Source organism: Ochotona princeps, chromosome 9, assembly GCF_030435755.1.
Source record: "Ochotona princeps isolate mOchPri1 chromosome 9, mOchPri1.hap1, whole genome shotgun sequence".
NCBI classification, from domain to species: domain Eukaryota; kingdom Metazoa; phylum Chordata; class Mammalia; order Lagomorpha; family Ochotonidae; genus Ochotona; species Ochotona princeps.
Genome location: NC_080840.1, coordinates 31,347,149 through 31,361,606, shown reverse-complemented (window position 1 = coordinate 31,361,606; position 14,458 = coordinate 31,347,149). Strand labels below are relative to the sequence as shown.

At 47.3% G+C, this 14,458-nt stretch overlaps 1 protein-coding gene across 6 annotated transcripts in view; it reads left to right on the top strand.

Moving 5' to 3' along the window:
* The window catches only part of GRHL2 (grainyhead like transcription factor 2), a 156,605-nt gene extending 143,042 nt beyond the window's left edge, over positions 1-13,563 (top strand). For 4 of the 6 annotated variants that reach the window (XM_058668579.1, XM_058668576.1, XM_058668577.1 and 1 more), the window contains exons 13-16: positions 3,301-3,395; positions 5,914-5,999; positions 11,271-11,335; positions 13,302-13,546. In XM_058668579.1, coding sequence (XP_058524562.1) covers positions 3,301-3,395; positions 5,914-5,999; positions 11,271-11,335; positions 13,302-13,416 — 361 coding nt within the window. In that variant the 3' untranslated portion in view covers positions 13,417-13,546. Of the gene's footprint in view, positions 1-3,300; positions 3,396-5,913; positions 6,000-11,270; positions 11,336-13,301 lie in introns of all 6 variants that reach the window. The other 2 variants (XM_004580643.2, XM_058668575.1) reach the window with 2 other exon arrangements.
* Positions 13,564-14,458: the final 895 nt, after the last annotated feature.

Genomic DNA, 14,458 nt, shown 5'->3' with positions numbered 1-14,458 from the left:
CCTCTTCAGCTGCTGCCTCATCATGATTTTCTTTTTTAACTTAGACAAGTTTTTTTTTTAAAGGTTTATTTATTTTTATTACAAAGTCAGATATACAGAGAGGAGGAGAGACAGAGAGGAAGATCTTCCGTCCGATGATTCACTCCCCAAGTGAGCCGCAACGGGCCTATCCGCAGCCGGGAACCAGGAACTACTTCCAGGTCTCCCACGCGGGTGCAGGGTCCCAAAGCATTGGGCCATCCTCGACTGCTTTCCCAGGCCACAAGCAGGGAGCTGGATGGGAAGTGGAGCTGCCAGGCCCAACTTAGACAAGTTTTTAAGTTGCTTTTGGCTGAATCATTGGTCTACCACAAATGTAGCATTTTAGAAATAACTGGACATATTGGTATTATCTTTCAAAACAATACTCCTGAGACCTGCTAACCTTGTCATTCTTGACTTGCGATTTGAACTCACAGCAGGAATAGTAAATCCACATTTAAAGAGCATTTATTTATTTGAAAGTTTTACTTTGAAAGAAAGTGAGTAAGTCGAATTCAGAGGCCCAAACTTCCTGACTTCTACTGGGTTCATACATCTGAAAGTGTGGGGAAAAAAATGTTTCCATTCCTTCAGGGAGATACGGTGTGTCCTGGCTCTGACTTTCACATGGTCAAGTTTATCATGGCTTGGAACAAGGTGCTCTCAAAAGTCCACAGAACTGGAGGAATATAAATAAATCTTGCATGATAAAGGAAGAAAACCAGTGGCTTGGAGGTGCTGAGACAGCACGAGAAAGTGCCTTGTAATGTTGCAGATGGTTTATTTGGTTACAATAGACTGGCTGCTTACCGCTGTAAGCACCTGTTTGTAACCTCCTAGCCCTCAGGCCATGACCACTCCAGTTCTAGGATGTGACTGAGTAACATGACCTGCTTTTTGTGACATAAGAGAGGAAGGCAGAAGGAACAGTGCCCCAACACATATTGCCACTTCAACTGGGATTTGAGTTTTAGGTTTTTTTATTCTAGTTGATCACAAACATTGATTTAGCAGGTAATAAAATAAGAGAAGGTGATTTTTTAAAATTTATTTTTATTGGAAAGGTAAATTTACACAGGGAAGGACAGATAGAGAGAAACCTCTTTCATCTTCCGGTTCACTCCCCAGATAGCCACAATGGCCAGAACTGAGCCGATTCAAAGCCAGGAGCCAGGAGCTTCTTCTGAGTCTCGTACGTGGGTACAAGGTTCCAAGGCTTTGGACCATCCTCCACTGGTTTCCCAGGTCACAAACAGGGATCTGCATGGGAAGTGGAACAGCTGGGACATAAACCTGCCTGGGGTGCCAGTGCTTGCAGGTGGAAGATTAGCCTGTTGAGCCACCATGCCAGCCCTGAGGAGATGATTCTCCATATATTTTCTCATTCCCTCATTCATTGTTGTCTCATCCTACTGTCGCTTTATCAAGAGGTCATTTCACCCAGAGCAGGGAGCTCTTAGCTCTAGCACCCTGCACAAGACCCTTAACATCTTTAAGTCTTTGGACATCATTGAAATGGGATAGAAGTGATCCCTGCCCTGGCTGGTTCACAGCATTCATGGAACTTAAGCGACCCAGATGTATATTTCTGTAACATCTGCAGCTTTATTAAGGATTTTGGCTGATTGATCTCTCTGTGGGTCAGCTGGAGAATGAAAAGATCAATTGTAACATCTTTAATAAAAGTTTAAGCTCTTAGAATATAAAGAAGTAGACTTCATAGACTCTGTACCCTGTGCTCTTTCTACCTTTGGACTCCGCCACTAGCTTGACTCCTGAATTGAGAAGTAGGAGCTGATGTGGTGGTGGTGTAGGTTTAAGCCACCACCACCACCTGTGATGTTTGCGTCACTTTTGAACACTGGTTCGAGCTCTGACTGCTCCACTTCTGTCCCAGCTCTCTTATAATGTGCCCAGGAAAGCAGCCAATGCTGGTCAGAGTGCTTGGGCCCCTGCCACCAACGTGAGAGACCTGCATGGAGGTCTGGGCACCTGGCTTTGGCCTGGGCCAGCTCTGGCCACTGTAGCAGTTCTGAGAGTGAGCCAGCAGAAATCTTACTCCCTCCATTCTTCCCTATAACTCTTTCAACTAAACAAATCTTTAAAAGCTTCTTAATGACAGTAATGTCAATGAGGAATTACAAGCAGGATCTTGGCAGACTTACCAACCTGAGTCCTTGAATTGGCCCAAGCAGTCACATGGACACTGTTCTCTGTTGGTAACTCTACCCTGTTCTTGATATTCTGACCATTCTGGGTGTTTGCCTTATCTACTCCTCTCCGCTTCTTCCTCGGGTCTCTGCAACTTGTCATCAGGCCTGTGTGATCACGTCCATCCTGCACTTTCACAGCGCTAACTGTATCAGGGAGACTTGGGTGTGATTGACATCCATGGATTCATTTAATGCTCTCAAGAGCTTGCTTTTAAAGATAAAGAGGCCTGAGGCCCAGGGGAGGTTTTTCAACTTGGCCAAGTTCCCATGGGATTCATGCTAGAGCAAGCTGGCCCCAGAGTTCCTGAATTAACTCAGCTGAAAGGCCTATTTGGTGTTGCTTCTTGTGTGAGATTAAAAAATTCCTGAAACTCACATCTTGAGGATTTGTGTTTTCTCAGCACCCATGACTTCTTCCAATTTCTGCCCCTCTCCATCCTTGCCGTCTTTAGGGACTCAGGGGCAGGTGGCGGGAAAAGGGAATGCAAAACCCACCAGAACTATTCTTCCTGGGATATGCAGGGTTCATGAGCACCATGGACTTCCTGTGAAGGAGGACTGAAGCCTTTTCCCAGGAAAGAGGAGAGGACTGGGCAACTCAGTTTGGGGTCTTTAAGGAACTGGGACTGCTGCAGCCTTGTGTACTGCAGTCATACTGTGAGGGGAACAGCAGAGAGGCTTCGGGAGGAAAGGGGACAGAACAGCTTCGTGGGGCTGCTGTACTGGGTACCAGGGCTTGCTCCTGCTCCCCTCTCCCTGAATCCTGAGCAGGAAGGAGAGCTGTGGGTGGGCACAGAATGGAATGAGTCAAAGCCACGGTGTGCACCTATGGATTTGGCAATGCAGAGCTATCTGAGGCCTGTACCTTACAGGGCATGGGGGATGTTTTCTGCTTCAGACAGTGATCGCTTGGCCTAGCCAGGGGAAGCAGCATTGGGGGAATGAATCCTGTTAGGGATGGTATAAAAAGGAAAGCAACAGGGCCTGGTGTGTGCACGTGGCCTTGGGTTTGACAGGTGACCTGCTTGACATAATCCTTTCTGTTCCTTTTTTGTGTTTTTTTCAGCAGCAGTGTCCTTGTGAAACGGATGTTCAGGCCCATGGAAGATGAGTTTGGTCCGACACCCTCTAAGCAAATCAAAGAAGAAGGGGTGAAGCGAGGTATCTCGAGGGGGTGGGGCATGGTTCTCCCAGCATGGAGGGTCAGGGGAGCCTTTTACCTACGATTGGCTAATCCTCCAGTTGAAGTGCTAGCATCCTATATGAGTGCCGGGTCATAACCCAGCTGCTCCACTTCCCATCCAGCTCCCTGCTTATGGCCTGGGAAAGCAAACATGTTGGAGAGCTGACTCAAATCCCTGCTGCTCCACTTCTGATCCAGCTTCCTGCTAAAGGGAGTGGTCAATGGCCCAAGCATCTGGACCCCTGACACCCACCAGGACAACTGAGTTACAGTCGTGGCTCCTGGTGTGAGCCTGGCCTGAGCTTCACTGTTGAGGCAAAATAGTGAATCAGTGAGAGAATCTCCCCCCGCCCCCGCTTTGTCCTTTCGCTCCCTCCCTCCTTCATCCTTCTATCACTAATGTTCTCTTTGTTGTCTGCTTTTCAAATAAACACATAAATAAACCTTTCTTAAAACATTAATTTTTATTGGAAAGGCAGATTTACAGATAGAAGGAAAGACAGAGAAAGATCTTCCATTGCTGGTTCTTTCCCCACATGGCCACAACGGCCAAAACTGGGCCAATTGCAGGTCTCCCACGTGGGTGCAGGGTCCCAGGGCTTTGGATTGTCCTCTATTGCTTTCCTAGGCCATAAGCAGGGAGCTGGATGGGAAGTGGAGCAGCTGGGTTATGACCCGGCACTCATATAGGATGCTAGCACTTCAATTGGAGGATTAGCCAATTGAGCCATCATGTTGGCCTCAAACTTTTTTAAAGTTTTCTTTTGTTTTCAAAATTTTGATATTCATGACCATAAAGAAACCTTCCAAAGTTCATAGAAAATTCATAGTATACAAACAATAAACATGAATTTCCATTTTTTTTTCCCCATCAAAATAAGCTTTTTTAAAAGATTTAGTCAAGTCAAGGCCAGAAGCCTGGAGCTTCATCCTAGTCTTCCATGTAGTTGCAGAGACCAGAACCCTGGGGCCGTCTTCTGTTCCTTTCCCAAGCCCACTAGCAGGGAGCTGGATTGGAAGTGGGCAGTGGGACTTAAACCAGTGTGAATACCAGATGCCAGTGCTGCAGACGGCAGTGTTACCTGCTGAGTCATAACATTGGCCCCATAATTTTTTTTTTAAGATTTATTTATTTTTATTGGAAAGTCAGATATACAGAGAGCAGGAGAGACAGAGAGGAAGATCTTCCACCTAATGACTCACTCCCTAAGTGATCGCTGCAGCTGAAACTGCACCATTTTGAAGCAAGGAGCCAAGAACTTCTTCCGAGTCTTCCACTCAGGTGCAGGATCCCAAGGCCTTGGACCATCCTCAACTGCTTTCCCAGGCCACAAGCAGGGAGCTGGATGGGAAACAGGGCCGCCGGGATTAGAACTGGCGCCCATATGGGATCTCTGCACATTCAAGGTGAGGACTTTAGCCTTTAGGCCACCGTGCCGGGCCCGGCCCCATAATTTTTAAATTTGATTTTTGCATTTTTTTGAAGTCCCCTTGTAGTAAGCACTCTGTTCATCAATATAACTTTAGGTGAGTAAGTGAGGGTGGATAAGTAATTCCTGTCTAAGAATGGGAAGAGTGGGAGTGCCGAAGTGCCACATAAGCATCACTTTAGTCTGAAGGAATTTTCTGAATTCACCTTGGCTTGCTGTTAAATATTGAAACATATTACCACTTCCATTTCTGGGTGTGTTTCCTGCTTGACAGCTGAGAATCAGAGAAGCATTAGAGGCAACTCAAGAACCACACAGGCAAACACAACTACTCTTCCCCTCCATCTGCCACACTTGGCCACAAGAACAGAGGCTGTGTTTCTGATTATTTTGCGAGTGCAAAGCCGCCACAGAATTGTCATTAGAGGCGATGGCCTTTGAAACAACTAGATTGTGGAGACATGGGAGGGTACTGGAACCTACAAGCCACAGAAAACAAGCAAACAAATGTTTCTCACGGAATGACTCGGGAACAGGACAGCGGAGCTCCTGAGCCCCTTGCTGGAGCTTCCGGTCATTGCCTGTCATTTGTCAGGGTCAAGGTTGGCTCCTAATGTGATACATGTTCCCAGCAGAGAATGATCAAACTGACCACCCAGCCATTGTTATTGCTTGTTTTGCCTCTGTTGGGGATGCCCTCTGAGGCCACCTGCCTTTGGCTGAACTAAATGTGTACCATCTGCAGAACATGGCTCCCTGGGCAGGCTGTTGGGTGTATTCTGTGAGCTTGGTGTGCCCTGAGGGTGGCTGTCAGCAAGCCCAGGACCCAGTGTGCTTGCCCCACCTGGATCCTGCTTTGTGCTCCCTGGCCACTGGTTTGTGTGTCACTGACTCACTCCTTAGGGGCCCCTTGCCACGGAGGCCCACGTGACTGCCTCAGGCATGTTTGTCAGCGACGTCTGAGGCTCCATGGGTGATGTCGGCCTGTGACAGCAGGGTGACAAGAGGCCTCTCCCTGGAGGTGCAGGGCTCCCATCCATCCTGTTGCTCTCACATTCTCTTTCAGTGCTTCTGTACGTGAGGAAGGAGACGGATGACGTGTTTGATGCTCTGATGCTCAAGTCTCCCACGGTGAAAGGACTGATGGAAGCGGTAAGCCATGCTTCCCTGTGTGTGTGCTTTGAACTGGAACCCACTGATGAAAATGCAGCCACCGTCCCCTCTGAGATAGGCACAGTCTCTGATCTCGATATGACATGGCTCATCAGCACCTCAAGGAAGAGGAAACTGACAAACTGCCAGATCCTTGCCAGACGGAGGCTGGTCACGGGAAGAGTAGGATATGGGGCTGGGGAAGATCTAACGATGAGTGTCCATGTGTCTGCAAAAACCCAAATGAAATGTGTTTTTATTAGTGATTTGAGTTAAATGAGCTCCCATTTGCTGGATTGCTTGCTAAATGCCTAAAACAGCCAGGGCTGGACCAGGCTAAAACCAGGATTCTGGAACTCAATCTGGGTCTCATACCTGGGTCATAGGGACCTAAGAAACTAAGCCCATCATCTGTGGCCCCCCAGGGTATACATTAACAGAAAACTAGAACCTGAAGCAGAGCTAGGACTCAAATTCAGGCACTTCATGATGGGATATGAGTGCCCCAACTGGCTTCTTTGTTGCTGTGCCTTGGTGGTGACTATGTTGGTAGTGATATGAGTTCTCACATTTTCTAGCATTTGTGAGTGATTTTACCTGGTAATCTTACAAAGAACAAAGCCCTGGGCTACTGCACCTTCACATTAATTCTGAAGTTTAGCAAGGTGTCGCAGGGCTATACAGGTCTTGTGCATAAGCTGCTCATTTCTGTCTGCCAGGCTCCCTTCCTTCTTGTGTCTGCTCATGTGTTGCCTTGCCAGCTGGGCACTCTCAGAGCTATGTGGAGAGCACTTCCTCACTCACGACCCTCTCACCCTACCACCACTTGACATGTCTAATATTAGGCATTTATTGCTTCTCTCCTCCCCAGGACAACATCAGTTTGAGATCTGGGGCTTTATCACTTTCTGTGTGATGTGCAGCCCTGGAGTCTTAGGCACAAACATTGGTTGGCTGAGTCTAGCGTCTGCTGTATGGGTACCACATGCTAAGTGCTCTGGGCAGTGGGACCTTCAGGTGTTCTGCCTAACTTGATCCTTACAATACCCCTATACACGTAATAGCAAATAACATCCCCACTTTACAGATCTAGAAACCGAGACCCAGAGAGATGCATTTCTCTAGGTCTGATTGATGGCTGCACCAAGGGGAGCCAACTTAAGTCCAATCAGAGAGAGGCTCACATATGAAGAACTAGTCCCAGAAGAAACATTTCAGGTTATGGTTCACAATATCTACAGAGAAAAGATTAGTCAACAAGTCACATGTATACTGGTTGATCCCACACAGGTCCAATCACGAGGTTGGCCCATATGACTGATATGATCTTAGGCAGGTTACTTAACCTCTGTTTACTTCAGTTGTTTTATTTTTAAACTGAGGATGACGATATAGGATAAAATAACAAGGATATTATAATAGGCTATATGGCTGGTGCAAGGACTATAGCAGTATTAGTGAACATAGAATTTAAAGCAACACATAGAAGAATGCAGAAACTATTGATAATACATACAAGCAATCTTTGACAAGTTCGTGAAAATGTATATTATGGGAAAACTATGCGTGGATTTAACTTTTTTGTGCCAATGTTTCGATTCTATTTTTCCTTTGTGTATGTATGTGTGTTTGTACTCAGAGGAAGGTAAGTGCTGTGAGACTTAGAGGTGGGCTGTTTTCTGCAAGCCGGTGGGGCTGGAGAAATGGGCAGGGATGTTCTTACTGAAGCTGACCATGCATGTAAAGAAAAGGGGCTAGCCGGTCAGGGTTTCTGTCCAATAGTTTATCCAGTTGAGTCCTTCGTGTGTGATGGTGAAGCCATCGCCCCCTGCGTATCTGACAGGTCAAATGCAGCCAACAAGGGAATGTTTGTAAGCAAAAGCCCTCTGCTTGTTTTGATGTGTATCTTAAAAGTCCATACAGAACAGCTGGTGACTCCAAATCAGGCCACTGGTTGGACACCTCTAGAGACTGAATTCTACATCAGTGAAAGGCAATGGGAATCTCTAACTTCTCTAACGCTTCTGAGTCTAGGAAAAAAATTACAGAATGCGGTGGGTGTTTAAGTGTATTGTCTTTTCTTCAAAAATTTATTTTTATTGGAAAGTCCGATATACATATAGGAGAGACAGAGAGGAAGATCTTCCATCCATTGATTCACTCCACAAACGGCCACAACACCTGGAGCTGAGCCATTTCAAAGCCAGGAGCCCAGAATCTCTTCCGGGTCTCCCACATGGATGCAGGGTCCCAAGACATGGGTCATCCTCGACTGCTTTCCCAGGCCACAGACATGGAACTGGATGGGAAGTGGGGCTGCCGGGATTAGCAATGCTGCCCACATGGGAGCCCAGCATGTGCAATGTGAGGACTTTAGCTGCTAGGCTGCTGGGCGGGGCCCGTGGTGGGTGTTTCTGCGGAGGGGGTTGAGTTGCCCCTGGGCCAGCCTCCTCCCTTGTTAGAAGCTCTTGGTCTGGTTGTCTGCTTGTGTGCCTGGGTGCAATGCAGCAAGTGACTCACACCTGGATATCTGTTAACCTACTCAGGAGATGAGGCTGGAGTCCCTGGCCCCACCCTGAAGCCATTTGGGAAGTGAACCAGGGGGGAGGGAAGATCTGTCACCTTTCCAAGGCAGAACCAGGTATAATGGTGCAGATTCACCGTTTCTCACCGGGCTCATCTGGGATCAGGTGTGGCTTGGGGAACGCTCATTAGGGACACTTGAGTACTTTGCAGCATTTAAAAGCTTATTTCTGGTCTTGTTCCCCAAGCCCTTAGCCCTCCTGGGTTTATTAGTGCAGACAGAGCTCACCTTGTAGGAAGTGGGTGTTTGTGTGTGCAGAAATGGGCGATTTCCTGTGGAACCAGCTTCTCTCAGGATCCAAAGCTGTTCCAAAGGTGTGCTTGGGTACGTCCTCATCTTTTTTGAGCCAGTGCTAGACTTTTCAGTAACCTAGATTGCAAACCTCACTTGCCCCAGCTCCCTGTACACCTCACTAACTGCTGGGCTCAGAAAAGACCGGGAGATTTTCTAATGGGAGTGGAGAGGGCTAGAGGAACATGTAGGATGCTTCGTAAAGCGCCATAGTCATTGCAGCAGAGGACAGAGCTATATCCAGTACACAGCAGAGTGTGCCCTTGTTTCTGACATTCTTCAATGGTAGTTACAGTTAATAGACAACATCTTTAAATGTGTTGTTTTTTTAGAATTATTTCAGAAAGGCAGAGAGAAAAAAAGATCTGCCATCCACTGGTAATATTCTCCAACTGCCCACAAGAGTCAGTGCAAAGCCAAAACATCAGAATTCCATCCAGGTCTCTTAGGTGGGTGGCAGAAACTCAGGGATCAGCCATCATCTGCTGCCTTTCAGGGTACACACTAGGAGGAAGCTGGGGTGAAAGCAAAGTACCTGGGACTCAAATCAGGTACTCCTGTACGGGACGGGGCCATCTCGAGCAGCGATTTAACCACTGTGCCTCACCCACCTTCCTCTAAATTTTTCTCATGTACTTCAACACACACACAGAATCATGTCCTATACTCTTGCACCTCGGCTCCTCTGTGCTGTAAGGCCCAGCCCGCGTGTGTGAGGGGCAGCCCAGGAGGAGGCTGAGGAAGGTGGCTGATAGGACTGTACCTGCAGAATGCAGCCCCCTCCTCAGCCAAGCAGTGAGTATGGACTCACCAAGGCTGAAAGGAACCTGCAGCACTCGACAGCGCCATGTCACATCCTTTGTCCCCCAAACCCTACCTTTACAGCCCCCTTTAAAAAAATCCAATACCTCATATTCCCCAGGTGTGACTTTCCTGGTCTGCTGTCTGGACCAGACCAGTGAACCTGGCCTGGGGGAGCTCCCAGTAAGGCTTGTTAAAAGCGGAACATTATTCTGTGTGAATCTCTGGTTCTGAGCATAAACTGGAGCCTTACATCGTCCTCATAGGTTAAGGATATTTTTAAGGGCCCAGCGCAGCAGCCTAGCAGCTAAAGTCCTTGCCTTGCATGTTCCAGGATCCCATATGGATGTCAGTTCTAATCTTAGTGGCCCAGTTTCCCATCCAGCTCCCTGTTTGTGGCCTGGGAAAGTAGTTGAGAATGGCCCAAAGCCTTGGGACCCTGTACCCACGTGGGAGATCTTGGAAGGGGCTCCGGGCTCCTGGCTTTGGAATGGCTCAGCTCCAGATGTTGTGGCCGCTTGTGGAGTGAATCAACGGATGGAAGATCTTCCTCTCTGTCTCTCCTATATGTATATCGGACTTTCCAATAAAAATAAATCTTAAAAAATATTTTTAAGTGAATTCATATGTTTCCCACATTTATTTTGAGGATTGCAGTTGCCAACTGTGAAAATATCACAATGTGTCTGTGGAGTGTTTTGTCACATGCCAATGTCTGAGTATAAACACAGAGCGAGTTACCAGAGATGGGATGTGTGTCAAAGGCCATGTGCATTTTGAATTTCAGCAGTTCCTGCCACATGCTTTCCAAAAAGCTTGGTTTTCGACTCTCCCATTGTTGGATGACAGCTGCTTTTTCTCACAATCTGGTTAACACTGTATTGTCAGTTTTTAGTTTTTCTTAATCTGAAAAATCTATTGGTTTGAGGTTTTAACATTATGAGTATCTTTGTTGTACTTATCCCCCCGGCCCCCCAGGCCCGGTGAATTGTCTTTTTCCTTTTTTCTATTTAATTTGTTAACTTTGTCTTGACTAATGGGAGTTCTTTTGAACTTCAGGAAGTTAGTTTCATATCTGTTACTTGTGTTGCAGAAACATTTGTCGTGTTACTGTCTTCAGCTTCTCGCCCTGGTGTTTGGTTACACTGGTAGTTTCAGCTCCATGTTGTTACAGCAGTCTTTTACTTCAGATTTCTGTCTTCCTTAGAATGGTCTTTCGATATGGTTTGTTACAAAGAATTAACCCATATGTTTTTCATATTCTATGATTCAGTTTCTCATAGGTCAATCTGTTCTACAATTTCCTCTAGTGTAAGGAGTCTCCAACCTGCTGAATGTTTTCATTTGGTTACCTGTTAATCCAACTTTGCAGTTAGGGTCCATCTTTTTCCTAATCTGAAATAACAGTTTTATCATACCTTGAATTCCAAGCAGCTACTAACTTAAGGTCTGTTCAGATGAGCATTTTGTGAACTTGACTCAAGCAGGAGCACCCTGGGTGGGGTCTGTGAAAGCATCTAAGAGAGTGAAATTGGAAAGGCCTTCTGAGCCCTGTGCTCATCCACTTTTTTTTTTTTTTTTTACTTGTCTTGCAGATCTCTGAGAAGTATGGGCTGCCTGTGGAGAAGATCTCAAAGCTTTACAAGAAGAGCAAAAAAGGGTAGGAATGAAACTGAACTGAAATGGATTTCCAAAGTACTTAAGGCCTGTTTAAAAAAAAAAACCTTGCTGTGTTAAACAAAGTGCCTGTCACATTAGTCGTATTACCGACCTTTTATGACAGTTGTATGTCATTTTTTGCAAAGGGCTGCAGAACCCCTGCAAGTGCAATGCACTGTGAAGGTCTTTAATGGGAGGAGGGAGATCGTGAGCTGTCTGCCTTGTTGTGGTGTCAGCAGAGTGGCTCCCTTTCCAGTGAGCAGACTAAAGGGCTGGGAGGTGGCGAGGACACTGGGAACGCCAGAAAGGCATCGGAAACCCAACCAGGCTCTTGGAGTTGGTTTCCGGGTGGCATGATTGACGATATAGAGAATCCTTCAAAGATAATCATTAACAAAATGTTCTCAAATGGTGATTGGATCTGCTTGTCCTCCTTGTTCAGAACGATAGTTTGTGTTTGTTTGGTGTTCAGTAACTATTTGCCTTTCTCTATGGGCTGCTCAACGCTCAGAGGTAGCGAGGATGAATAGTGGCTCTCATTGACTGATGAAGAACCTAAGCCAGAGACTTACTCAGGCACTTTTTCCAAGGCTGCCTCTTCCTTCAGGAGAATATGGCTTGTGTTGGAATCCAGCTCATGTTCTCCATGGTCAAGTGCTCGTTCAGCCCTCTGTGGCCTCCAGGGTGATAATAGGCCCATTACTCCTTGCAGCAAACTTACAGGTTAGTATCATCATTGCCATTTTGTAAATGAGAAAACTGAGTTCAGAGGCTCATTCCTCTCCTGGGGCTTCCATGGGCGAAGGATCTAAGAGTATTGGCTGTAGGAACCAGATGCCCCTGACTCTTCACAGGAGCAGGAATGGCATGTTTAAACGCTCTCATCCCCCTGGCTGGGCCTTGTTTATCCAACAGGAACTCGATGGCCTGGGCTGCTGACCCACTGAGGGATGAGGTGTCTTGTTGACACAGGAAACCCTTTCCCCAGGAGCATCTTTTGGAAAGCTCATTAAAACACATACAACATTCTTTTCCAAGGTCTATGTAACAGGCTGAGTAGATTTGAATTGCACCTCAAAGTCTTCCTGCCAAATTCTCAGTGCACATCAGGGGTACACGCTGATGACCACGGTGCCATTTCACTGTTACAAAGTGTCAGGGTCTGTGCTACATGCATGGCTGCCAACCACGACCTTGTATGCTGAGCACTTATTCCTGGCTGTGTGGGAGAGGCGGGGAAAGGCTCAGTGATGTGCCTGATGATGCAATGAGAATCTGTTCTTCACTCTCAAGCTTAGACATGTCCCACCTCAGAGTGAGAGTGGCTCAACGACTCTGGAAGTCACTGATTGTCTTAAGACCAAAGCCAGCAGGAAGTCAGGCAAGGAGTAGGTCCCACTTGCTGAAGTGTAAGTGCCAGAGTTCTGCAAAGCTGCTTCCACAGCCCCAATCAGTCATGCCCCAGCTGAAGCAATGTGGGGGAATGATCTAACCTCACTGGACTGTTTTCTCACTTGTAAAATGGCAAGGATGATGCCAACCCTCAGGTCTCTGTGGGGATTCCTGGACAGGATTTAACACTCAACGAAGAGCAGCTGTAGTTCTTGTCTAGTTTCCTCTTCTGTACTGGCAGAAGCAATAGGAGTATAATGAAAAGAGTTACGAGTCTAACCATTTAGGCCCCTGCTGCGTTCGTAACTAACTGGGATTTCAGGCTCTGTGAGCTTTTCTGGCCTGTCATTTACACATCCACAAAGCAAGGAGGTTAGTAAGGAATCACAAGGTGAGACTCAGACATGGAGACCTCGCTATCCTCAAGCTGATTTGGAGGAAGCATCTCTCACTGCCTGTGGCCTCTCTCTTCTACCCTTTATTGCAAAAAGGGGACTAAGAACCCCCAGCCCTGCCCAAACAGAGCCTTCTGTTTATGCCATCTCTTCTGTTGCCTCTCCCTCACCTCTTGGCAGCATTTTGGTGAACATGGATGACAACATCATTGAGCACTACTCGAACGAGGACACCTTCATCCTCAACATGGAGAGCATGGTGGAAGGTTTCAAGGTCACACTCATGGAAATCTGAACATTGCACTCGGTTTCCACGTTGGCAAGGCGCTCACGGTGTATCTCTTCCCTGGGACGCATGGGTCCTGCCCCTGAGCCTGGAGACTCATCTTCTCCCATCTCACAACGGCTGTTACAAGACCATGCTGGGCAGTGGGGGACAGGAGCAGGTGCAAGCCTGTCAGGCCTGTCTGTCGGGACTTGCAGCCTGAGCCCCTTGTGAAGGTGCATCGGGCCTACTGAATCCTTATTTATTGCCCACCTTTGCCCAGAGTCCAGGCCCCCCCAGGACTCTACAGGTCACAACAGGCTCTAGCTAAGACCACCAGGTTTTCCCTCCCAAGGAAATACAACCAGTCCACTTAGCTTGAAGAGCCTGAAAAAATACTTTTCCCTTTTCCACCCCTCCATATCTCCTGAGTATCCAGGCAACATGAGCTGCCTTAATGCAAGAGACATAGGTGGGCACACCTTTTACTGGTCAGATCCTGCAGGGAGCGCTGGGGAAGGTCACCTTGGGACAAAGCTCCAGGCGTTCCCAGCAAGTTACCACTTGGCCCTTGTACCGGAAGACACTGAGCTACTGTGTAAGTAGTAAGGGGCCAGGAAGCATTCCTGATGCTTGTGTACATAGTGTTTATAATATTGCAATAATATATTCTCCCTGTGGTGTATGTAGGTGTGTTTACTGCCCCGGGCTTGGGGAGACACCTACTCAAGACTCTGCTTTCCACATGAGCTGTCTGCCTTTGTGCCTATTTTAGACACATGCTTGGCTAGGGAAGAGGCCTTGGGGATAAGTGACTGCGGCATGTGCCAAGGCGGCCTCTTCCATAGGCCCAGATCTGGACTCGTCCCGTCTCTCCTGGAGGCCACTGCATTCGTCTCAACAGGAAGTGTTCTGCTAGACTCCTCTTCAAGCTGTCTCCTGGAAAAGGTGAATCATCTGAGGCCCCAACTGCTGTTGCCATGACTTTGGTCTGGGCCAATTGCCTTAGCTTTCTAGAACGACTGTGCAGAGAGGTTTGTATCCCGGCCACCATTGCATCACTGGCTGCAGG